This window comes from Pituophis catenifer, unplaced genomic scaffold, assembly GCF_029215685.1.
Source record: "Pituophis catenifer annectens isolate HBS135680 unplaced genomic scaffold, rPitCat1.0.hap2 SCAF_2, whole genome shotgun sequence".
Classification (NCBI taxonomy): Eukaryota; Metazoa; Chordata; class Lepidosauria; order Squamata; family Colubridae; genus Pituophis; species Pituophis catenifer.
The window spans coordinates 65,841,172-65,868,686 of NW_027256882.1; the positions used below are offsets into that span (position 1 = coordinate 65,841,172).

General features: G+C 39.9%; 1 protein-coding gene across 1 annotated transcript in view; it reads right to left on the minus strand.

The window, feature by feature from the left end:
- Positions 1–27,515, minus strand: part of PLXND1 (plexin D1) — a 184,086-nt gene that overhangs the window by 15,014 nt on the left and 141,557 nt on the right. The window contains exons 26-31 of the mRNA XM_070933595.1: positions 19,725–19,871; positions 15,703–15,859; positions 14,062–14,165; positions 9,945–10,008; positions 1,786–1,820; positions 690–794 (exon numbers count right to left, since the gene is read on the minus strand). Of these exons, the coding sequence (XP_070789696.1) occupies positions 690–794; positions 1,786–1,820; positions 9,945–10,008; positions 14,062–14,165; positions 15,703–15,859; positions 19,725–19,871 (612 nt within the window). The remainder of the gene's footprint in view (positions 1–689; positions 795–1,785; positions 1,821–9,944; positions 10,009–14,061; positions 14,166–15,702; positions 15,860–19,724; positions 19,872–27,515) is intronic.

The window sequence follows — 27,515 nt, forward strand, 5'->3', positions numbered from 1 at the left end:
TATAAAATCTGGATTTTTATCAATATAGTAATCTGAGTTGACTTAATCCAACATTATAGAAATAAAAATATTAATGAACTTCTGGTGAGTTCAATGAAATATACTCTTTACTCACATTGCACTCAAGTCAGAAGAACCGAGATGATTTCAGGTTGAAAGGATTAGCTGGTGACATCATCATTACCCGGGCAGTGCCCAATTGGGGGCTCCTTTTATGTCCCTAGGAGGAGCTGGAGCAAAGGACAGGAGTTCACTCCGTCCCATGGCAGCACTTGGGTCTCGAACATGGGCTTGCTGCTTATTAATCCAAAATCCTAATCACTGTGCTCCTTACTAAATGCAATTTACGAAGAGTATGCATGAAATTAAACTACATTTACTTTTTACTAAATGCAATTTAATTTCATGCGCACTTGTCTAAAAACAAGTTCCATTAAATGTAACAAAACTTTGTTTACAGAAAAAGTATACAAAATTGCACTACAAAATTTCATTTTTTTAATCATAAGGATAGCTATTTTTTCATGTAATGTAAAACATGGGGTAATTCAGAGTTAATTTTAGTTGAACTTGATTTTGTTAGTCGGTTGGAACATTTGTAAAATGCCAAACCAAACATCTGGGATCAATAATTTCCATACCAATGATATATATCAATCTTTTCACTCAATGCATCTCTAATGTCCTACCTTTGTGGAAAGCAATCTGGTTAGGTAGATTTCAGGAAGAACTTTTTTTCTATGACTTTGTCGATACGATTTTTTATTTTCATTTAGTTCATCTGTGGGAAGGACCTGAACAATAACAATAAAGAACAAATCCACTCACCAACGGATGATGTACGATTACAAAGTTTTTTTTTAATATAACAGCTGACTACAAAGCATTAATTTTTTAAAAAAGAAGAAAGACTATTTCTTTATGCTATAAACCAGAGCAATGAGATTATGAACAATGGAACAATATTAAATATAATTTATACTATTGCCACAGCTGTATTGGTTGTTTCCTCCTCCTTTCCTTTCCCCTCTCTCTTTCAGTGAATGAAGAATTTTGCAATAGATTCACTTTACAATGAATTCGGCTGTTTAAAACATCACTTAGATACAACAATTCTTTCCCTTCTGATAACTGGCAATCATCAGGAAGATAAAATATGTTAGAAATACATGCAAGATTATGACTGAGACTAAGTTAAAAAAAAATTGAATGCGTTCCTTTTCTCTGCCAAATTTGTGGGTTCAATTATTATCCTATTACACAAACAACACAAGAACCCCAAGAGTCTAAACTGTCCCCTCCCCAATGAGTCTGATCCTAGGCCAATAAACTGACTGGATAACAAATTTATCGTTCTGCATACACTGTGCATATGGAAAGCATTCTTATATTTGCCTTTACAATAAACCATGTGCAGCTTTACTGTCCTTACATTATACATTACTAAACTGTAAGGCAGGAAAAAGCAGGGGGTGGGCCTTGTTTCACTAGGAACAGACTTGGTTATAGTTACACTGGGCCAGGCCTGCCTCCCAACCATCAAATTATTTTTTTGTAAATCTTTCCTCAGCTTTGCATAAAGTTGTTGTGATTTGGGATAGACTTCATCTATCTATTCCATGTCACTCATACATTTTTCTGGTGTGTGGGTCATTTTTCTGGATAGCTATTTTGTACAGAGAATGCAGCTGAGGGGGAAAAAACTTCCTCTCTAAGGAAAATCTGTCTGGCCCACCTAGAATGGCAGAGTAACGTCCTGCACTGTTCTTGGAACAGAGTACTCACCAAATGAAAGTATTTTTCAGTGTCCAAATCTTTTACTGGAAAAAAAAACAACAACAGGAGAAAAACAAAGTAAGAATTTGCTTAGTGTACTATTTTGCATGGTTTTTTCCCCCCTTTCAAGAGTAAAGGATATCTACTATGGAAGATGATCAGCATGTCAGTTTATTGAGTTCAAACATGAACCTGAGTACCATTATCCCATGAAAGATTAACCGGGTCAAATAATTTTTACCTGGCTTTTAAAAGTATTTTTTAAAAATAGTTTGAGATCTAGATGCATGAGCCTGAAATGGGAATGTATATTGGATTCCAGTTTTGCTTTTCAATTTCTGTATGTCTGTTATGGCTGCCCTTTATCACTGAATATTTATCAGTTCCTTGAAAACCACTTAAATAGATTTTTAGAAAGAATCAGGTTACATCTGATAACTAAAAGGAGTCTAATCAATTCTTCCACCTGCAGTTAGTTACATATCTAGAGTAGAAGTTTGATTAGAGAAAAACTAAATCAAGTTTTTGTTATCAAGTTTATGAGTACATATTTAATATAAATATTAAATGTTTATTGAATATAATATTATTTATATTAGGCTTCGGCTATAGAAACATAGTAAGAAATGAATTCTGTACAGGAAAAATAATAATGTAAGAGTATACTTCCACACATGCCCCAGCAACAGGATATTTATATCTATTCATTTACAGCAAAAGTTATCCAAAATACTTGAAACACATTTATACTGTGTGTGGTCACTGCAAGCTGTGAGTGAATTGCTTATATTAGCAAGAAAAATAAACAGAAGTTTGCTGCTCATTTCATTACCTTATGCCAGATACAAACAATGAAAGACACAATGAGTTCTGGAGCCAAAGAGGCCTTTTTTTTGTTTCTCATGAGGTAGGGAGGAGATGTCTGTTGGAGGAGGAAATCCAAAAATGGGGTTTTACCCTGAGCCTCTCTACTATTCTCTGCAGTTGATTCTTTCTGACACTGTAAATCCCCAGGATCAGACAAGCTTTAAAATGATATAGTAAAGATTGAAGAAGGAAATTGTTTTGCCCTTGTGAAGGAAAATGTTGGGTAAAAATTATGGATTACACCATAAGAATACTTTCATGTCCGGCTGACAGACAGAGAGATAGACAGACAGACAAGCATGCATGCGCGCATACACACACACCCATTCTTTTTGTTCACATGTTTTATTTTCTAGGGAAAAACAAAATAGCACTGCATAGTTGCTATGTTCCTCTTCACTGGCGACTTTTGAAATTTGCCATTGATAGGTTTGGGGGTGTTCCAGTACCAGTTTGGTCAGCTCCAGTTCCATAGTGCTATGGCGACTGCCGAAAACTTGACCTACTTACTGGTAAACCACTTATCCAGCTAAAAGCCATTCTTGCCCAGGATCTGAACTTGACTGAGATTGACGGCTGATGTGTCACAATAGAAAAGACAGCCATTGAAGAACAAGGGTCAAGAAGCATGCTGTTTAGAAAAAGGAAAGAAAATGACCTCATAACATCCAGTCTGATGACCAAAGTTATATTGTATTTATGGATGGCTCCAGGCCTGGGCCTCCTTATAGCTCTGCCAAAATACTGTTTGCTGCTCTTTGGACATCCATATACGTATTTCTTCTCTCCCTCAGATTGCTGGCTGCTATTCAAAGAAAGTCATGCACTGCAGTGAACAGGGCGCTAAGTGTCTCTGTTCTGTCTTTCTTTTGTCTAGCCATCAATCCTACTCAGTTTTGTGGATGTCACTGAAGGCGTTTAGATGAATGGTAGGATTCACCAACATAAATTACTGTATCTTATTTTTCCCCCAACTGCCACAGACACGCCAGCTTTGCAAAATCCAGTCACTCACCACAAAGCAATGTCATGATAGGTCAATTATTTCCAAGCTACAGAAATTTTTCTTAGTTTCATGAGGGTGTTCATTTTGAACAGAAAAAGAACATCTTTAGGAATGAAGATTAGATTGCCTTTGAGCTTTATCTTGTAATGTAAAATTTAAATGTGGATTATATACCTACCTGAAGTAACAATAACTTGCAAGCCTGAAGTGATAATGCCTTAAGAGGGTTATTATTTCTCAGAGTCTGCTGGATTTATTACGCCATGAGATTTTTTAGGAAGAATCTGTACCAGCCAAATGGATACTGGAAATCTCCAAGAAAATAAAAGGCACTTCCACTGTAAAATTTGGAGCTGCCAAACCTTCCATAGAGTAAGCCCATATGGTTTCATTTCCATGCTTCTATAGCATAATAGGTATCTGTGTCTCTTTCTTGGAGTTCAAATAGAAAGATTCATCCTTTACCATTACTGCCATTTCCTCAGAGAAAACATACCTGACAGTATTTATTTATAAATTCATTTCTCTACCAGCTCTCTTTTCTAACAGAGCTCCCCTAGGCAGTACACAAAACAAAATACCAGAATCCAAACTGAAAAACAACAAAATTAAAATATAATATTAAAGCCAAGAGGAACAGAGCTATCATCTTCAATCTTAAAACAACAACCTTTAAAAGGCAGACCAAATGCTCCCCCTCCCCGCCCAAAAGCAGCCTCTCTGGCAATACAGGTGCAAACACAAAGAGCTGTAAACACATGGTTTGCTTGATTATAATCACTGATAATATTCTCAGACCATCTACTATATCCAACTCAAAATCCCAAATTTTCCTTTCCTCCTTTCCTTTCCTTTCCTTTCCTTTCCTTTCCTTTCCTTTCCTTTCCTTTCCTTTCCTTTCCTTTCCTTTCCTTTCCCCTCGCCCTCCCTTCCCTTCTTTCCTGCATTGCTTGAAGGCTTAAAACATATTTCAATTTTCCCATCCTTTTCTTTTCCTTTCTAAGAATGCTGAGGGCAAAGGTTTTTCCTTTGAGGCAGGCAAAGTCAGAAAACAGGAACCACAAGGTGTCTTGGGATATACTTTAATGGAATGAAAGTCTTGTAGCGGAATTTTGAAATCCAGTCAAAGTCTCTCTCTACTTCACAGTATATCTAACCCAATCAAAGTGGGGTTGTTTGGAGTTTCTTTCTTATGGTACTTTACCAGGACTCAGATATCTTTTCTATAACAGCTATATATTTTTGGGGGTTTTCCATTGCTGTTTTTTTATTTCAAAGGCCACTAGAGGAGCAGTAGCATTGCAGAGTGTCCCTGTGTTGTGGCATGAGTAGGGCCAGGATGTTCTTGTTTTGCAGGAAGGAGGAATGATTATCTTAAACCAACCTTAGAGCTTATCCTGCTATTTTTGTGTGTTTTTATCAAAATGATGAGAAAGTAATCCATTGAGTTTTGGCAGCAGAGCAGGAACTCTGAGGCCACAGTAAAAGAGGTCCTGTTTGTCAGGCCTGGAAGCCATCTTTTGCCTTGGGCCTTTAGACCTGCCTCATTTATTGCTGTGGGAAATTGGGAGGGGGGATTGTATGGAGCAGGGGTGATATGTAGTCATAATGACATTCCTTTCTCAGAAAGTCAAGGACATTTTGCCTGCACTTGGAGGTGTTTGATTGGGAGGCATCTCCAGTTGGGATAGTGCTTTGATAGGACCATGTGATAGACATGTGGGTGCAGGGGAAGGGACTTGGACTTTCTTTCGGGTGGGAAAAACCTGGAAGCTTTCAGATTCGGGTTTTCCCAGATGTGCCAATATGATATCTCTAATAAAATGGAACTTTGAGGAATTTCAAGCCTTGGAGTCTTCTTTCATTGGGGGTGTTACTTGGAACCCTGACACCTGTATCTGACCATGGAACCTCAGATTGCCCAACTGTAGAGAGTAACAAGAGGGAAGATCCATTACCAAGACAATGAAGAGGTGAACCCTGCAGAAGCTCGGATGAGGGGAGAGGAGCAAAAAAGACAAATACACCCAAAATTCACACTAAAATAAAAAAAGAGAGCAAGAGGAAGAGCACGTTCAAGCCTGCAAGAGTCTATTTCTATAGCTAATCTTAATAAAAGTAGTTTTGGGCACACAGAGCATATGTTTCTTGATTTTGTAGGGCTGACACCAATCCTGCTCTAGATGCACAAGGAAGAGAAGAGAAGCATGACAATAATGCTGGAGGCTTGCATTTCTCTTTTGAAAGTATGTAGCCATTCTCCATTAGAAGCCATTCTCCACTAGATAACCATGACCTGGTTGACTGAGAACTTCCATAGACACTTTACACTAGAAGGGACAGATAGCAGTGATGGGATTCTACCAGTTCTACCCGGTTCAGGCAAACCGGTAGAGGTGGAGGGAGGCTCCGCCCACCTGCCTGGATGTCATCACAGATGCTCTGCACATGCGCAGACATGGCACGCACACTCACAGTTCTGAACCGGTAGCGAAGGTAAGTGAATACCACTACTGACAGATAGGTTGTGTGAATACTAAAGGAAATTCTGGTACTACATGGGTTCCACAAACTCCATACAGGGGATATTAGTAATAAGATTTCAGATGGAAATGGTAAATTATGGACATGCGGAAGTATTAGAAGAAACTTTTGTTCAAATATGCTTTGGGTTTTTAATTTTTAGCACTTTGTTACATGTTTTTCTCTCTTTTTCTTACTTGTTTTGCATGTTTTCTCTTGTTACCTGCCCAGAGATGTTAGGGCTGGAGAAGGATATAAACATTGATAACAGATAAATAAATAAAGCTTTTCACATTGGAATAGATTGCAGTTGGAAAGAAGACTGGGGTTTATGTTCCCCTTTCAGATACGTTTTTCTAAGCTCTATTCATAGTGCAAAACATATGTTATTGCTTAACAATGCTCCCTTGGGAGAATCAGGGAGAAATAAAGGTAACAAAAATATTGATTACTGGTGCACCATGCATATATTTTATGCAACAAACAGAAAACCGAAATACCTTTCTGCAGTGACATTAATAAATTCAGCCTAAAACTGAATAAGATATTTAATTTGGCAATGTCCAATGGGATAAAGGAGATTCAGGCCCAAAGTTATTGTACACCATTAGCTTACTAAGTGATCTAGGATCAATTATTCTTTATCAGTTTATTTATTTATCTATTCAATTTATATAGCTTCCCATCACAAACCAGTGACTCTGGATGGCGAACAATCATAAAAACAATTAAAACAGTTAAAATACAATAAAAATAAATGAATACATATAGCAGCTAAAGATATTATAATTCATTGGTGTCAACATAACCAGGAAACAGAGCCCTTCAAACTCTTGGGACCACAGGCCTGGGCATATAGTCAGATTTTCAAGGCCTGCTAAAAGGTCAGCAGAGTGGGGAGGGGCATCCTAATCTCTGGAGGGAGAATGTTCCAGAGGGAGGATTTATGGCAGAGAAGGCACCCCTCGTGGTTGAGAAGACTTGGAGCATGTCCATCCTGCCAGATCAGCACTTCATGATTAAACCACCACCTCCTCCTCCTCCATCCTCAGAAGGAGTCAATAGGTGGATAAAAATGCCAAATGTCAACAATCATAATACTAATTTCATGATAAATTTCTACAAAAGATTGAGGGGAAATGAATAAGATAAAAGCTGACAATGGCTTACATTTAAAAAAGGAATCTGAAGGCTTGATATTGGCTGCTCAAGAGCAAGCTATTCAAACTAACGCAATCAAGGCCAGAACTGAAAAATCATCAAATGATTCAAAATGCAGATTGTACATAGAAATAGAGAAAACAGCAGATCATATGCTCAGCTTGTGCAAGAACATCACATAAGCAATGAAATAATACAATAACCAAAATGGTTCACTGGAACATCTGTAAAAATGATTATGTTCCAGCAATGAAAAATTGGTGGGAACATATAGCTGAAAAAGTAATAAAAAAGACCAGATTAAAATATTGTGAGATTTCCAAATACAAAGAGATATAAAATCTTGGCTTATAGCACACCATATCTAATGTGGCTGAATAGGAGTATGGATAATTAATGTGCAATAGGAGTAGTAAGAAGGAAGGAAGGAAGGAAGGAAGGAAGGAAGGAAGGAAGGAAGGAAGGAAGGAAGGAAGGAAGGAAGGCAGGCAGGCAGGCAGGCAGGCAGGCAGGCAGGCAGGCAGGCATTAGGAAGCCTAGCACCATAAAACACATTTATAAACTAAAGAGGATGAGACAAGAAATACTGATGATGTTACCTAGTCTGGTAACGAAAAGTTCAGAATCTAAATTGAAACAAGCTTGGAGAGCAAACCACTGCCAAAACCATAAAACACTTCCCAATACATAAACAATCATAGAGCTCTCAATGCTCAGTGGAAGATGGTGATACCTTCAGGAAAAAGTGGCTCCATAAATAACCAGGACCCATTCTATGCAGGGCTTTAAAGGTAACAATCAGCACTTTGAATTTCATCTGGAAAGAAACTAGAAGCTAATGTAGCTCACATAGCAGAAGTGCAATGCCAGTAAATCAAAGGGCACATGAAACTGCGTGCGCTGCCGCATTCTGGATTAATTGTAAATTCTGGATGGTCTTCAAAGTCAGCCCCATGTACAGCACATTGCAATGATCTAACTGGGAAGTGACAAATATATGAGTAATTATGAGCAAGGCCTCCCGATGCAGGAATGGGCACAACTGGCACACAAACTGCAACTCTGCAAAAGTACCCTTAAGCTAAAGTAGCTAACAGTTCTTCTGTGAGCTCAGGAGATGCCCCAAAGTGTGTATCAGTTCCAGTCCAAGACCCCTTCCATGTGCTCATTCCAAGTTGCAACCAAGGCCTTGGCCATACCATGCATCAGGGCTTCAGGAAAAATGTCAAGTTCCCTCTGAAATGGCACTGGGTCTATTGGTTGCCTGGAGTGAGGCAATTGAATAAATCCTACTCCCCTGCAGTGGTGTAGCCTCAGAAAACTCTATGGCCAGAAGGACATGACAAGGGGTTTGACATGACATCTCCCATGGTATGAATCTGCAAGACAAAAACCTAATGGGGGGGGACCTCCTTTGTGAGTTAGACCCTGAGTAAGTTGGACCAGATCCATGGTTGCTATGAACATCTGAGCCACTTCTGACTCCGGTCCTAGAGAAGGCTGGCTAAAGTTCACAGAACTATAAACCTGGGGAATGCCATTGCCAACTCAGCTACAATGTCAAGGAGCTTGGACAGGAACACTGCTAAACTACAGGGAGGAAGATAAACAAGAGCAGTCTCAACTAATCCCTATGGTCCAATCTCACGCTGAAAGTTTCATATCCAGCTATGTCTGAAACTACCAAATGAAAACTGCCCTCCCTCTTGGCCCCTTAAATATAGTCACATTGATTATTTAGCTATAATCAATAAAATAAAGCTAAGATGATTTATGGAGGTCTGTTTGTCCTCCAAGTTTGTATTTTCAATTTGTTTTCCTTTTCATTGGTTAGTCAGTGATAAATTACATGTAAGCCTAGTCATCAATAGAAGGCTTTTTTTAAAAAGGAGGAAAAATGTATATTATGGTCATAAATGAACATAGAAGACTTATCAGTGATTTTGGAGTCCAATTTTTACTGGATCCAAAGTGTAATGGAATCTGAGATTTAACTTTCCACCTCCTAACAGAACATGGGGAAATTCTTTAATTGGGATCATGGCTGGAAGGAAGGGGTTGAATCTCCCTTTCCTTTGGGCTCTGACTCTCTATACCCCTTGGATCCACTATTGCTTAACCTCCCACCCATCTAATTCTGCTTCTAATTATAAAGTTAGCTCACATTTATTTCTGCCTCCAGAATGCTTTGTTCAGCAAATTCGAGAAAAAGCAGTGGTATTTTCAAAAGTTGCAATACTATTTTTAAAACATGTAGGCAATGCTAATTTTTTGAGTTAGACTATCCGTGATACTCAATTATACATCTTTTGTTTGAGACTGCAAATTAAGTAGAAGACTGAGAAACTAGGGAAAGAGAAACGGTTCATATCCTTTTCCTCTCATGCCATCTTTTGTTTAAAAAAAAATTGTTTCCCTGATTTTTTTTTTTTTTTTGGTAACTTCCATTCTTCATTCAAGTAACACAAAACCAAATTGGGCTAAACCACAAATGTCTGTCACAGTAATTAATTTTTAGTTAATGAAATAGAATGTTTAATAATGATAATAATTTAAAATCCTCCCTGAAAAATCCAAGGATATTTATGAAAGAAAATGTGTGTCGACTTACCTCGACTTAAAGTGTTGTCTTTTTTATCTGTTAAACTCATGGCTAGGGAGGCACCATCAGGGATCTATGAGGCAGAGGGAGAAGCAAAATCTTATTAGGAACGAGCAAATTGGGACATTTCTGCAAAATGACTGAGAGACATTTACCAAATAAATTTAGCAAAGAGTTAGAATCTTCATTTTAGTTTATATGCATTTTTCTGCAACTTGCTGCTAACAAATGCTTATAGACTTACATGCTTACAGGATGATTAGGGGACTGGAGACTAAAACATATGAAGAACGGTTACAGGAACTGAGCATGGCTAGTCTAGTGAAGAGAAGGATCAGAGGAGACATGATAGCAGTGTTCCAGTTTTTGAGAGGCTGCCACAGAGAGGAAAGGGTCAAGCTATTTTCCAAATCACCTGAAGGCCAGACAAGGAATAATGTATGGAAACCAAACAAGAAGAGATTCAACCTGGAAATAAGGAGGAACTTTCTGACAGTGAGAACAATCAATCAATGGAACAGCTTGTCTTTGGAAGTTGTGGGAGCTTCATCACTGGAGGCTTTCAAGAAAAGATTGGACTGCCATTTGTCAGAAATGGTGTAAGGTCTCCTGCTTAGGTGGAGGGTTAGACTAGATGACCTATAAGATCCCTTCCAACTCTGTTAATCTGTCAGACTCTCTCCTTTGTCTCCTCTGCCCATTATCAGATCTTTAAAATAAAATTTGGCTGCAAATTCATTTTATTGGTTCTACAGTTATTTTAAAGGCTTGGCTAATTTAACTACATTATGCGGCATCATATCTTTAATATGCATATAAGTATTAAAGAATTCCCATTTTACATTTTGATGGAAATATTAAGGTATCTGCAGAGACAACAATGTGAATTAAATGTGGCGCTCTCATGTAACCCCCCTCCTGCGCGAGCTGCACTGGCTCCCAGTGGTCTTCCGGGTGCGCTTCAAGGTTTTGGTTACTATCTTTAGAGCGCTCCATGGCTCAGGACCAGGGTACTTACGAGACCTCCTCCTGCCACCAATAGCCTCTCACCGACCAGTTCGCTCCCATAGAGAGGGACTCCTCAGGGTGCCGTCGGCCAAACAATGTCGACTGACGGCCCCCAGGGGGAGAGCCTTTTCTGTGGGGGCACCTACCATCTGGAACGGGCTTCCCCCGGAGTTACGAAACATCCAAGACTTACGCATTTTCTGCCGAGCCCTGAAAACATTTCTATTCCAACAAGCTGGTCTGGCCTAACTCTCCCTTTTTAATTGGCTTTTAAACTGTCTTTTAAATTGGGTTTTAAACCTCTTTAGATAAATTTGGATGTTTTTTAATCTTTGAGCCTAAATTACTTAATCTGTTTCTTAATAGTTTTTAACTTCTATATGTATTTGTATTTATTATGGCTGTTCACCGCCCTGAGTCCTTCGGGAGTAGGGCGGTATACAAATATGAAAAATAAATAAATAAATAAATAAATAAATAAATGCAACCCTTAAGGATGCAAACCTGAACATGCCCTCACTTAGGAAGAAAGGTACATTGTGCAAAGAGAGACTTTGTAAATAAGCAGGCAGAGGATTATATTATATAAAGTGTTTCTCTATTTTTCTTATGTGACAAAATGCCTGTGGAAAACATTACATCAGAACAATAGAAACACTGGATTTTGCACAAAAGATCTGTGAACAGGAGATGGCAGAAATGTAATATTCTGATAGCAGGCGTTCTCTGCAAATTATGTATGAATTCTTTGTTATACCATTTTCCTTGTGCATTCTATGAGGGGAGGTTTTTTTCAAATACATATTAAACTACAGTTTAATACATAGTTCGCATACATAGTTCGCATACATAGCCACGATAAGAATAGGTAAACATAAAACTTTAAAAGTAGGAAGGGTTTAATTGAGATCAAGTACAGACATAGAATCATAGAATCAATGTGCTAGAAGGGACCTTGGAGGTCTTCTAGTCCAATCCCCTGCTCAAGGCAGGAGATCTTATACCCGTGATGGCGAACCTATGGCATGCGTGCCAGAGGTGGCACACAGCGCCCTCTCTGATGGCATACAAGCCGTTGCCACAGTTCAATTCCGCTGCACATATGTGTGCGCCTCCCACTGGCCAGCTGGTCTTCAGCTCTCTGCCGCGCATACGCAGGGGGTGAGATGTGTGGGGGGGCGTGCACATGCACGGGGGCAGGGCACATGCATGGGGCCATGCACACATTGCATTTTGGAGGTTCAGGCGCACACATGCCCATTCACGTGTGTGCATGTGCACTTTGGGCACTTGGTCCAGAAAAGGTTAGCCATCACTGTCTTATACCATGCCAGACAACTGGTTGCCCAATCTTTTCTTGAAAACCTCCAGCAATGGAGCACCCACAACTCTGGGAGATAAACTGTTCCACTGATTAATCATTCTCACTGTTAGGAAATTCCTCCTTAGTTCCAGGCTGAATCTCTCTCTGACAGTGCTTCTACCCATTGCTTCTTGTCAGGTACTACAGAGAATAAATCAACACCCTTTTCCATGTAACAGCCCTTTTGGAAGACTGCTATCATGCTTCCCCGAGTCTTCTCTTCATTAGGCTAAACATACCTAGTTCATTGGGAGTGGGGTGGGGGTTGGGCTACATGACCTACAAGGTCCCTTCCAACTCTGCTAATCTGTAATTGTATGATTTAACCTCCAGATCCCTTATCATTTTTGTTGCTCTTCTCTGCACTCCTTAGGCTCAGTCTCTCTCTTATATACTGTGGTGATCAGAACTGGAAGCAGTACTCTAAATGTGGCCTGATTAGTGGAACATAGAGCAGTACCATCACTTCCTGTAATGTTGACGATATCCCTCTCTTGATGCAGCCTAAGGACTGTATTGGCTTTTTTTGGCAGCTGCAGCAAACTGCTGACTCATACTTAAGTGATGGTCCACTAGTCCTACCTAGTTACTACTGTTGAGTCAGGCGCCTCCTATTCTATATCAATGCATTTGGTTTTTCCTGCCTACATGCAGGACTTTACTTTTCCCACCACTCTACTGCATCTTCCAATGCTCAAGTTTATCAAGACCTTTCTGAACCTTGAATCTATCTTCCATTGTGTTGGTAATTCCCTCCAGCCTAGTGTCATCTTCAAATTTGATGAGTTCCTCTTCTATTCCCTAATCTAGATCACTTATGAAGATGACGAAGAACGCCAGGCCCAAGACAGAACCCTGAGGTACCTCCCTCCACATAGATGTAGCTCCATTGAGGACTACATGCTGACTGCAGTTGGTCAGCCAATGGCGAATCCATCTGGTGGTGGTAATGTCTATCCCACATTTTTCTATCATACCAAGAAATAGGCTGTGGTACCATAAATGTAATGAGAGCCAGTTTGGTGTAGTGATTAAGGCATGAGGCTAGAAAATGGGAGACTTGAAGCCTTAGGCATAAAGCCAGCTGGGTGACCTTGGGCCACTCACTTTATTTCAGTTCTAGGAAGCAGGCAATGGCAACCCAGTTCTGAAAAACCTTCCCAAATAAACTGCAGGGAATTGTCCAGGCAGTCTCGGAGAATTGGGCACAACAGAACGGAAGGGAATAATAAAAAAAAAAACAGAAGTAGTACACGCTCAGTCCCATGGCTATTTGTATGAAATTAGTATATGCGTGTGAAAATGCTTTGAAGAAAGGCCTAAATTATATGACTGTCACTTCAAATGAAATTGAAATTATTTTTCACAAAGGAAATTAAAAAAAAAAAGCGGGCTTCTTTTGTGGGCAACCCCCTGCTCCCCTAAGAGATCAATGCGAACTCTGACACTACTGTTAAGAAGAGGAAAGGCATGATTTTAATTAGGATGGATGGATGGCAGCTACTGGGAAAATGAAGCTTTTTCTTCCACGGCAATATCTTGTTTTGCATGAAAAGTGTTTAATTAGTCTTGATGTGTTGCAATATTAACGAATTTCTCGCCAGGGCAGATGTCTATTCCCCAGAAGGTCTTGTGGAGTTATGGCAACCTTCCTGCTTTGCTTCTGTTAATCCTGTTTAGGAAGCAGATCGTGGGGTCTCTGCGGAAAGCTAGGTTTAAAGGGAGAGAAATTCTTGGAGCAATGACACTTCTTACCTTATAATGTCCTAAGGTGTTCAGTTTTTTCCTGCCATCTTCCATCACGGAAGTGTCATCAAGGTCCCGGAGGATGTAACTGTCAGTGCTTGTGGCAAACCATTCTAAAAAAAGAAAATGGAACGGGTAAGAAAGTTGCCTGGAATACAGCAAGTGTTAGTTAGCAAGAATATAAATCGCTTTTCTTATTTTGATGCCACATTTTGTGATTTGGGAAACGAATATTCCAGTAGCGAGCTCTGGGGATTTAAAGAGCATTTTTATTCCATTAAACTCACATGTGAGTTACCATGGTAGGAAATCTTTTAAGAGCATTACAAGTAGATAATTTGTAATCCCTGTACTCTACTTGGATGTTATGACCCTCTTTGTCCCATCTATACCAATAAAAATACTATCATACTTAGAGAATATGCAAAGGAAAGAAGTCTGCAGGAAGATTTTCCAGCACTATGATTTCCAACTACCTGGATTTAAATAAATGGACAGCAATTGCTTTTGCTCAAGTATTGTCTAACCCTGAATGCATTTATATAGAAATTCAGTTAATTTCAAACATGAACTCTGAAGCACAACTTACAAAAGAGAATGTAAATAAAGTTAAAAATCTGTTAATTAATTGTAAAGCTAGCATTTTTTTTCCTGATTTCAACCAAGGCATTTTTTCCTCATAACTTTTTTTAAAAAAAAATTTGGAGGAGGGAAACTGCTGAGCTTCCTGTGAACATCACCATTTTCTCTACATTCCCCCAGCATTCATATTGGGAAATAAAGCTTGCTACCTTTGCTTCTGACAAGATCTCCTTTTTACTTTTTGGCAATTATTAGCAACAGTACTTTATGTTCCAGTTGCTATTTTGCTGAACGTGACCAAGAGGCACAACTGGGGGCATTGCTGAGATTTAGCCCTCAGTGTTTTATTTGATGGCTTGGTCATTCAATAATAATTTATTTGTTTACCCAATTTATATTGCCTCCTACTCGCACATGGTGACTCAAGGTGGCTTACAAGGACATAAAAACACCATATAAAAGAAATAAAAAGAAAAATAATAAAATAATAACACAACACCACCAACCCAGTGACAACACACATTCATACTAGCCATTTAATGGGCTCCATCCTGCTCTGGGTTCCCCAGGCTTGCTGGTAGAACCACATCTTCAGGCCTTTCAAAAGAGTGTCAGAGTGAGGGTGAGTCTAATCTCTGGCGGGGATGACGTTCCACAGAGAGGGAGCCATCACGGGCTTCTTCTGGGTCCCGCCAGATGTCTCTCCTTAGTGCCATCTCTATTTATTAAATCATTGACATATCCAAGAACATATGCACACACACGCAAACACTCTGCCTCAATTCAACCCATCTCTGTCATTTTTCATTACTGGGGTTTCTAGGTTTGGGGATTACTTTGCTTTTATGTAACATAAGCACTTTTAATAGCAAGGTGAATTTTTGAAAACAAACAAAACAAATACCAAATCTCTTAAAGGACTGCTTAATTCCCAAGCGGCTGATTATAGAAATACACTAAGGGAAGATATTCCATGTCTGAATGTTATCTTGTATATGATGAGCATTCATACCCAAAAGATAAAAACTGGTGTTTCTGAACAAAAACAAACAAGCAAACCTTACTTACCTAGGTCAACATCTTCCACTCTTGGCCATTGGGAGTATGGGATATTCTTGCAAAAGGCTTCAAGTATCTTCTCTTTAACTTGACTGAGAGTATCTGTATCCATTACTCGAACACTCAGAGAGTCCATTCCACAGCCTTGGAAAGACACATTAAGATTCTGTGGAAGAAGATGGTCGCTAAGGTTGTAGGTGATGTGCACAAGTTATAAGACATAAAAAGCCTATGAACCATACACTCCAAGAATTCTTGGCAAATCTAGCTACCATATATTAAAAGAAAGGGGGGGGAGAGATGAATTTTAAAGCTAGTGAAAAGCACTGATTTATAGTTCAGTAAATTAATACATTAACTATTTTATTCAAGGCAGTATGAGAACATTGTAAGCTCCCTTTGAACTGTCTGTCTATGAACTTAAGGTCTGAAATACAGGAACCATATCATGCACTTGCTGTTTTCTTCCATAAATTCATTTTTAGCACCAGTGAATATGGGTACAATGAATGGCAACTGATCACTTACTTTGTCTTAGAATGACGATGAACACTGTCTTTCTCCGTGTGTGTGTGTGTGTGTGTGTGTGTGTGTGTGTGAGAGAGAGAGAGAGAGAGAGAGAGAGAGAGAGAGGGAGAGAGAGAGGGAGGGAGGGAGAGAGGGAGAGAGAGAGATACATAGAGGTACTACATAATAAATGACCTTGGCTCTTCTCTGGGCTAAGTAGAAATTACATTTAGCAACCTGAGCTCCTGTGTCTCTTTGTTGCTACTACTGCTGCATTGACATAGTTCTCATAAATATAAGCAGATAAAACCTAGACATGTGTCTTAACTTAACTACCTCAGACTGCAAATGAGGGCTGATGTGATGAAATACTTCTCTACAAGACAAAAAACACCCCCACACATAAAAAAAAAAACACATTAGGGAGAAAGCTTTGCTAAAATCCCCCTGCCTTGTATCTTAGCTTATTAAATATAGTTGGATTTTTTTAAAAAATACAGAAGAGCAATCAAATACATCTTTAAATGCAGTTGGACATGACACAGTTTAAGAAGGCTTTACAATGTATTTTGCTCTTTGGAATAATCAGGCCCATGCAGCATTTGTAGCAATAAGAAGATATTTACGAGAATTTGCATTTGTAAACCATAGTATTCTCTCTTACATTTTTGTGCTCCTTTTGAATTAACTAGCCATAATGTACTAGCTAGTTGACTCAAAAAGAGCAAAAGACATCAAGAGAGAAAGCTATGTTTTTTTTACCATTTGGGAATAGACATTAGCTGAAGATTATTCTTGATAACTGTCGAGATTCTATTCCTGAATATTTTATTCAGGATTTAATTCCATTAAAACAATATTCAGCTAGAAGCAGTGGTGAAATGCTCTGAAGTCTGCTACTAGTTTGCTGCATGCATGCATGCGTGGTGCACGCCAAATGCACCCTTTGCGCGCATGTGCACCACAGGCATTACCATGCAGCGCTGAAAAAGGAGGCTTAAGAAGCCTTTTTTAAGGTAAGTAGAAAAGTGGGGGGGGGGAAGCTGTGCCGTGTAATTTAGATTTGCTAGAAAGCAGGATTTCCTTCTTTCCTGCTTTCATGCAGGAAGCATGGTCTCTGGTTTCTAATCCAACACCTCAGCCATCACATCAAATTGGCTTTCTTTTTTAGACAGCAAAATACAGCTAGTCCTTGACTTAGGACCACACTTGAGCCCAAAATTTCTGTTGTTAAGTGAATTTTGTCCTATTTTACAACTTTTCTTGTGATAGTTATTAAGTGAATCACTGTAGTTGTTAAGTTAGTAACATGGTTGTTAAATGAATCTGGCTTCCTGATTGAGCTTGCTTGTCAGAAGGTGTTTTGTTAAAGGTGTTTACATGACCCTGGGATACTGCAACTTTCATAAATATTGATCAGTTGCCAAGCAACTGAATTTTAATCACATGACCATAGGAATGCTGCAACACTCAGTCATAAGTGTGAAAAACAGTGAGAAGTCACTATTGTAACTTTGAATGGTCACTAAATGAATTGTTGTAAGGCAGAGACTACCTGTATGATGTCTTTTGTACTGCATGCATTCAGGCCTACATATCTGAAAGTCTTATAACCCAGAACTGTTAAGAGATGGAAGTATAAAAGTTTAATGAATTATAATTATTGTTATGATAGCAGGCTGGGTTTGTACCACTGTTCCCTGACCTCAAGTACTCAATATACTGTCATAGGTATTGCAAGCTATAGACAGTTCTGCTTGTATCATGGGAATATTTTTTTAATATATGCATTTTCAAAAAAGAATCAATTGTGGACTGTTTATGTGCTATTAATGATATATCTGAATAGAATTGTGCATTCATTTTTTTTATTTCAGTCACTAATAAAAAAAGACTCAATTACATTTCCCCAATTTATTCCTATGGAGTTATTCATGAAAGACAAAACTGCCCTTCAATTCTGCACTGTAAATTATCATTCAGTTAGGAACAAGGATATGGCAATAAGGCAAAGGGTTCAGTGCTGTTCTCATTTGCACCATTGTAGCTTCTGAGTGAGCCCACTGATTCTGGGACAACTCTTCTAGATTTACACAACTGCAGTTGAATGCAGAGTTTAATTTTCATTTTGCAGAGATTTGACTGCTGAATTTACTAACAGGCTGAATTTAACACATTCCTCCGCCTAACATGAAGCAGCTTATAATCAGCATAATTTTTCAGTAAAATTATAAAACAGCATAATTTTTCAGTACAATTTTTGCAATGTTTGTATTAAAAACATCATAACCTTGAATAAACAACTATTTTCAACAGCTATGAATTGATGATTCGATACATACTCTGTCTTTCAGGTCTTAGCAACACTGACATTTTAAGAATTGCATATCGCATATATGTTTGCACAATTGCTGTCATTTGATATATAGAATAGGTAGCAAAGTTTGGACAAGAAGTATCTAATCTACATAATTCCTACGAAAACTGTACTTCAGGTACATTCCAACTTGTCAACCTCAATGATTTTGAGTTTGGCTAGTTATCTCACTAGACATGATCAATTTTCAAGATCTATATTTTCTAATACACTAACATGGCTGCCATTCTGCTAGCCAATCATCACAAGCTGACAGCCTGACATTAGCAATTGGGGGGGGAGGAGGGAGAAGAGGATTGGAATGTAGGGAGGAATTGGGGAGGGGGGGAAATGGAAACCAAATCATGCCCGCTGGAGGCGTGAGAAACACCAGCCAGCCCAAGGTCACTCATCAGAATGCAGAGCTGGAAAACCTGAGAACTGAGGGTCCATTACCAAACAATATACAACCACCCAATTGGACATTAATTGATAACAGGAGGATGGCTGGGGAAAAGGGAAAGCTCATTGTACCATTTTGCACGTGAAAACGCCAGATCAAGCTTCACTATGGCAACCACTTAAGCTTAGTAAAGTATACTCGTGGTAAAACAATGGGCCAGGAGTCTTTCTTTGCTAGATGACTGAGTGGAACAACTGACATACACTTAAGATGGAAAACATTCCCCTCCCAAATACTTCTGTATACAGTATTGTCCCCCAATTGAAGAAAAATTGACATGTCATTGGTGCTGCTGTTAACTAAAAAAACAATGACTTATCTTTTTGAAAAAAACAAAACAAAACCCAGAGTTGTAAGTGAAAAAAAAAACTAATTTAGTTTGGGAAGAAGTTTTCTAATCTCAGGGGACCTTGCTAACTGAATGAACACTCAGAAAAATCATGATTTGATCCCCGCTGTCCCTTTTGTCTCTGGTCACAGTTTCAGCCACTTTGTCTATCAAGGGAATAAGTAACCTTAGTGGTGGTTGCTTAGGAACAGGATGCATTTTTGAATTTCAGAACAGAGATACATACTCAGAAAGAGGTAACAGCCTCCCTGTGGCATCAAACATGCTTTCAAACCTTAAGGTGTCCTGGGTTACAAAAGCCTCATAGGCACCTGTGAAAGTAACAAAACATTTTTTTTTTTAAAGGAGATTCTTACCCTTGGCTTTGCTTCAATGTTCTCTCTCAATAACCATTCTTCATTAAGTGTGTATCTTGCTTTTCCAGTGATGGCATCAATAGATCCTTTATTGATCTGTTGTTTAATAGCACACAACAGCAGGAAAAAGGGCTCCCCAACGGTTTCCTATTAGATGAAATAACAAGCTATGATTTTCTGAGGATAAACTAACAATGGACTTTTTTTTTAATAACATTGTCCATATATACAAAGGGTAATTCACACCTCTAGTTGTAATACTAGTGTATTACAAAGTAGCCCAAAAGAGCTACTTATCACCCTACAAAAGCAAAAAAAATTATTCACTTATGGGAAAGTTTAAGAACCAACATGAAAGCATTCAGGTTGAAAAGTTATAATTATAGTTATAAAAGTTATAATTATAATTATATCGGTCAGGCAATGTCGGCTGGCGGCCCCCAGGGGAAGAGCCTTCTCTGTGGGGGCACCCGCCCTGTGGAATGAGCTGCCTCCTGGAATACAATTGATCCGGGACCTCTGTACCTTCCGTACCTTCCGTAAAGCCCTGAAGACCTTTTTATTCCACCAAGCTGGTCTAACCTAAATGGTTTTTAATTGGGATTTTAAATTTTATGGATTTGGGGGTTTTAAATTGGGAAGCTAATGATTTAATTCTTTTTAAATTATCTTAACTTTTGTATTTGTATGTTTTTTAATTTTGGCTGTTCACCGCCCTGAGTCCCTTCTGGGAGAAGGGCGGTATACAAATTAAATTAATAAATAAATAAAATAAATTATGGGAACAACTATACAATTTAGCATTGTTCAATATCCTGTACAACTACAATATTTATATGGGCCCCTACTGAGAAGATAGATGTGGGTGAGGTGATCCAATGGTTTGAGGTGAGCTTTCATCAATATGCTGATGATCCCCAGCTTTGTATCTCCTGCCTGAGTGATGCCATGGAGAATCTTGTCTCAATGCCTGGAGGCTGAGGAGCCTGAATGGGACACTATGGGTTTAGACTCAACCCAAGCAAGACTGTGGCTTTGGATGCTTCCTGGATAGGGTGACACTGCCTCAAATGAATCTGGTGTGCAATTTGGAGGTCTTCTTGGACTCACAGCTCCTGCTGGAGCAGGTGGTAGCCATGAGGGCATTTGCACCCCTTGGATGCACCAGTGGCACCCATATCTGTATCAGGAAGCTTTGTTCATTGTCTCTCATGCCCTTGTAACCTCCCATTTGGACCAGTGCAACATAATCTACATAGGGCTGCCTTTGAGAAGCATATAGAAGCTTCAGCAAGGACAGAATGTAGCTGCACAAGTTCTAAATGGTGTCGGCTACATGACACATTAACACTATTGCTTTGGAGCCATCATTGTTTGCCAGTGTGTTTCCAGATGCTTGTCAACTTTAAAGCCTTTCATGTCTTGGGACTGGGTTATCTGAGGAATCATCTTCTCCCATTTGTTTTACCCATCCAATCTGGCCCACCAGGATTGATATGTTCTGGATTCCATCAGCCAAGAATTGTCTGATGGTGGAGACCAGGAGATGTGCCTTCTAATGCCTCTCTATTGAACATTCTCCCTCCAGAGATTAGAATGAACCTTACTCTGTTGGCCTTTTGAAAGGCCTTGAAGACATGACTATGTACCAGGATCCAGGGCCCTGAGTATGTGAAGGGCCCTATTTTCTGGTTATGTTGACACCAATGGAGTATAATATCTCTTGGCTGATATTGGTGTTTCATTTCTTTTATGTATTGTGTTTTAATTGTTTTAACTGTTTTTATGATTGTTTGCTGCTCAGAGTCACTGCTTTGAAAGGAGTGGCTATATTAACCAACCAACCAACCAACCAACCAACCAACCAACCAACCAATTAACTAACTAACTTTTAAAAATGAAATTTCCACAAACTTTTAATTCAGTGCTTACTTTATAGGGCAACATTCAAATTGGATAGCAGTAACTTTATTAACATTTTCTGTTAATTTTCTTAAATTCATGTCAGAATCAGAAAGCCCTCTTAATGTCATTAGTTAACAGTAATATTTGTTTCATTCATTAAAGGGTGTATTTAATTTTGTGATACAACTTCATCTCTCCCTTCTGAATATCTAACTGCTCTAGTACAGCTATTATAAAAATGTTTTAGAACTCCACATGATCAACATCTGTTCATTCAAATTCCTCCACTTGATGGCTACTAATATTACACATCACTACTGGGACAAGGTTATTACTAGCTTTCACTCAGTTGGTCTCGGACAATATAAACACGGCTGCTCATGAGTGTATTCCATCTGTTTTGTAGTGCCAAGATTTAATTTTTCATCAGCATAATTTCTTCTGATAAAATGAGAATAAAGTGTATTACCGTACATGTCAGATTATGACATTCAATCATTCTCATTTTATGGGGAGATTTTTTTTTTTAATCTTTGCCTCCATTTATCCACTATTCTGTTCCTTTCAGAAGGAAAAGATGGAATAGTTGGATAATCTATTCTGAGGGGTAGCAGTAGGAACTCTCCAAGCAGTCCAGGAACACCCTCCAAGGTTAGTGTATTTAGTATTATTCCTTTAGCTTCGCTTACAAAGTTGAAGAGAATAAAGTTTCAAGAATGCCTGCTGAGAAAGCTAATTTTGCTATGAAGCTACAGTGGCCTAGTGAGTAGTTATACACTAAATTTAGACCCAGCCTCTGAAAAATCAAGGTCAGTTATGCATTCTGGATCTACAATAGATTCAGATTTAAATTCTTTCTCCAATACATCAACACCCTGTCCTCCAACAAACAAGGCTAAACCTCCGCACAAAATCTATTAAAGTCTCAGAGACAAAATACGTGTCAATCATACAGCTGCTTCCAAAGCTAGTGAATGTGCTTTATGAGAAGGCCACACTGACAGAACTGGTATTTATTGCCATGGCATCACATATACTGCATCTGATTAAACAGAGTACATGAGTTTTTTTTACTTTGTTTTGAAAGATATTTCTGAAAAAAAAAAAAAAGCCAGTTACTGCTGCAGTATTTTGCAACAGGTTTAATGGCATGGGTTACTGCTGAAGAAAGAACTACAAAATGTAGTCATTACGTGGTTTTTTTTTTTTTTTTTGTTATTTGGGCTAAGAAACACATTTAAAAATGAAAAAGGAAACAATGCACAGAAAACAATTGCTGATGAAATAGCAATGCTTCGAATGTTTTACAAAATTATTGTGGGAAATAGGTTTGGAAATGACTTGGCTTTTTATTGTGTGAGAAAATGATTAATAGGTTTCCTTAAAAGGAAAAAAAAACCCATTGTATTTGTTTTTTTGTTTTTTTTTAATTAGACATTTTGACTGGTGACTGTAATATGGTTCCTTCAAAGTAATCCTGAACATAAAAATAATTTGCATGAATAAAAATAGCAAATTGGCATCTTTCTTTCAAATGTTCCTTATATGATGTTTTCAAGCTGCTTCTCTATATGCCTCGACCTAAATGGCCAATTGAAAAACATAAAATAGAATATCAGGCAAATTTATGTTATTCTTATACCAAGACAACTTTATGCTATGCTATAAAGTAGCTGGTTCAAGCACAGCATGTTGTACAAACACAATGTATTGTGTTAATTCTAGAAAGCAAGGTTTTCATGATTTAGTATATGTATATCATCATCATAATGTTAGAAAAGTTTGTATGCCATCTAAACTCAAGGTTATGGAACCATGTTAAAATGAGCTATAAAATGCCTAGGATGCAAACAAACAAAATCTATTATGTTTTATTGTAAAAACTTCAAGCAGTTGCAAAGCAAGGCAGCCTATATGCAAGGCAGGGATGGGTTGTATTTACCTTTACTACCGGTTCGCAACGGGATCGCGTGCGTGCTCTCGCTTCACTCGCGCACACGCCTTGCTTCTGTGCATGCACAGATTGCTTCTCATGACGTCAGGGTCAGTGGGCGGAGCCTCCTGCCAGTTTTACTACCAGTTCTATAGAACCAGTCCAAACCGGGGGCAACCCACCACTGATGCAAGGACTACCTGTACACTGACTATGGTAAATCTAGGCCTTTTGGAGAACCATCACAATTTCTTTCATACTTAAATACAGAATAAGTTCCCTACAACTTCATCTTTTTATAAATGTTACAGCAAATGAAAAGTAGGTTCTGTTCAGAACCAACTTTGTTAAATGTAACAGTATATCATAATTTAAAGATTCTTGTTGGTATTTGCTTTTTTGTTTCTGTTATGTTTCTTGTTTTCAATGCTAAAGGAATTTTGAGGTGTTGAAATACAGCTATAACACATTGATTTATACCTAACCATAATTAGCACAGATCATGTTTATATATACATTTAAATTCAAGTTACATAATCTATTGCAAATTGCTATTTAACAACTATAACCTTCCTTAGCCACAATTTAATATGATGTCAGAACTGAAGCATTGCATTACTATTGCATGCTTTCAGATAATTTGCCAGATAATTTGTTTTAAAACAATTTTTGAGCCTATATTCCTCTATCTATCTATCTATCTATCTATCTATCTATCTATCTATCTATCTATCTATCTATCTTCATTCTTTACAGTCTTCAGTCAAAATCTGAACCAAACAAGAACAGGAAAAGGAAGAAAAAGATTCTGAAATGGTATTATAAATTTACCCTTAAATGTCCAAACTAGATGTGACAATATTTATATTACGAGGTATTATTAGGTAAGAATCGTGGTGGTACAGTGGTTAAAAGGCAGTATTGCAGGCTAACTCTGCCCACAGTCTGGAGTTCAATCCAGACCGGCTCAAGGTTGACTCAACCTTCCATTCTTCCAAGGTTGGTAAAATGAGGACCCAGATTATTGGGGGCAATATCCTGTTTTTGTAAACCACTTAGAAGGGGCTTTAAAGCATTGTGAAGTGGTATATACTGTAAGTCTAAGTGCTATTGCTGCTGTTACAGTAAATTACTGTCTCAACTTCTTTACTTGGCATAACAATCCACATTCCCACTGATCATGAGCTTCCTAGAATATGAGAAACATCAAGGTGGGAATTCCATCTAAGAGATTGATCTAGCTATGTATTCACGCTGTTCACACATATACACATTCATACTGTTAGTACCCATAACTTTGATTAGATCTGGTGAATCAAATGAACTCTTGCAGATGGACCAAATCAGTAGACAATGAAGGACTGAGGCTAGCCTAGTCTAATTTACTCTGCACTAAGAACAAAACAGATTTTCTTACTAAATGTTGAACAGCTTGATTGGGGTAACAAAGAAGATAGGCAGAATCTTACATAAAGATACTAATTGAAATATAGGTTTGTCGTGAGAGGGTGGTTGGATAGTTCCCCTCAGCTGGACTGAACGTGAGGACTCCTACCCATTACCGTGAGAGGGTAATGGTGACTCTTCCGATTATCTTAGTCTTGCTTCCTGGACATTTGAAACCATCATTATAGACCCCTAGGCCATGTCTAGGCCAAACTTGTATTATCACTCTAGTGTTAAAATGTATTCTAGGGCAAAGCTTCTTGTGCTGCGAGATTCCCCCCTCTTGCAGGCCTGGCCCTCTATGTTATCGAGGGCCCACCTTAATGACGGATCTTGGGACCCCGAGAGGTGGCATGTCGCAAAAAGGGGATTGAGGGGTTTTTTAAAGACTTTTTTAATTAGACTTTTAAGGGGTTCTGAGGGTGGGGGAGGTTATGTGGGTTTGGGGGAAAACCCACGGGGGTTGGAGACTAGTCCGGCTGCTATTAATGGTGCCGTAGGGGGTACGGACTCTGGGGGAAAGGGGACTGTTAGAATGCCCTCTAGTGAGGGCTTCTCTATTAATACGCTGAGTGGGAGGGGCAGGTATGGCGGGAGCAGAGGGCCATATCATGTGGTGTGGGCACGTGCTCGCTATCTCTGAGCGATTGCGTGCCCCGGTCCCCTTAGCTCTTCCCGTTCCCCAGGCTGCTTAGAGTCTCAGCGCCCGAGTCTCCGGCTGATGTTATGTAATGCCAGGTCCGTAGTAAATAAAGCCCCCCTCATTTGTGATCTTATTCAGGAGGGGGGAGCGGACCTGGCAGGTATCACGGAGACCTGGTTGGGCCATGAGGGGGGAGTTCCCCTCGTGGAGATGTGCCCATCAGGCTTCCGTGCATTTCATCAGCCGAGAGCTCAGGGCAGGGGCGGGGGGGGTGGCGGTCATTTTAAAAGAAGGTCTTGATCCGAGGGAGACCACTGTACCTCAGATAGCCGGATGTGAGTCCCTTTTTGTGAAGTGGGGTCGTGGGGTGCAGATGGGTCTGTTGATCACGTACCTGGCTCCCTGCCATGTGGCAACGACCCTGCCCGAACTCCTCAATGTTATAGCCGAGGTGGCGGCTGATACCCCCAGACTTGTGGTCATGGGGGATTTCAACCTGCCATCCATCGGTGAGACATCTGAGGTAGCTCGGGAGTTCATGGCTTCCATGACGGCCATGGACCTGACCCAAGTAATTCACGGCCCTACTCATATGGGGGGACACACTCTGGACTTAGTTTTTATCTCTGGTCAGTGGTTGAGTGGCCTTGATATAGGGGATGTAGATATTGAACCCTTGTCATGGTCTGACCACTCGCTCCTTCGACTTGACTTTCTGACCGCCGTACCCCGTCGTAGGGAGGCGGAACCAACCAGGTGGTTCCGCCCCAGGCGCCTGATGGACCCTGATAGGTTCCAGATGGAGCTTGGGCCATTTCCTGAGACTCTAGCTCATGACTCGGCTGATGACCTGGTGGCCGCCTGGGATAGGGCGGCTCCCGGGCTTTGGACCGGGTCGTGCCTTTGCGGCCTCTGACCCGGCACCGAACTCACTTAGCTCCTTGGTTTTCCGAGGAGCTGAGGGTGATGAAGCGCCGGAAAAGACGCCTAGAGAGCGGTTGGAGGGCCAGTCGTTCCGAGTCTGACTTGACACTGGTAAGGTCTCATATTAAGACCTACCTAGTGGCGATAAAAGCGGCAAAATCTAGCTATTTTGCCGCTCTTATCGCGTCATCAGATAACCGCCCAGCCGCCCTGTTTAGGGTGACCCGCTCCCTCCTCCATCTGGGAGCGCGGGAGGACCCCTTGCAGGGCCGAGCTGAGGATTTTGTACAGTATCTGGATGATAAAATAACTCAGATTCGGGAAGACTTGGCCGCCGACTGGGTTAGTTCAGACGAGATGACTGAGGCAGGCCTTGAGAGTGTTATCTGGGAGGAGTTCGATCCTGTGGCTCCCGAGGACGTGGACAGGATCTTGGGGCGGCTGAACGCAACCACATGTTTATTGGACCCGTGTCCCTCCTGGTTGGTGCTGGCTTCCCGGGAGGTTACACAAGGCTGGCTCCAGGGGATTATTAACGCTTCTTTGAGTGAGGGTGTCCTGCCGGCCGCCTTGAAAGAGGCGGTGGTGAGGCCTCTCCTCAAGAAGCCATCCCTGGATCCGGCTGTTTTGGCTAACTATCGTCCAGTCTCCAACCTTTGCTTTATTGTGAAGGTTGTTGAGAGTGTGGTGGCGCGACAGCTTCCCCAGTACCTGGATGAAGCTGTCTATCTGGATCCGCTCCAGTCCGGCTTCAGACCTGGGTACAGCACGGAAACGGCATTGGTCGCGTTGGTGGATGATCTCTGGAGGGCCCGGGATGGGGGTTCTTCCTCTATCCTGGTCCTATTAGACCTCTCAGCGGCTTTTGATACCATCGACCATGGTATCATGTTGCGCCGGCTGGAGGGACTGGGAGTGGGGGGCACCGTTTTGCGGTGGT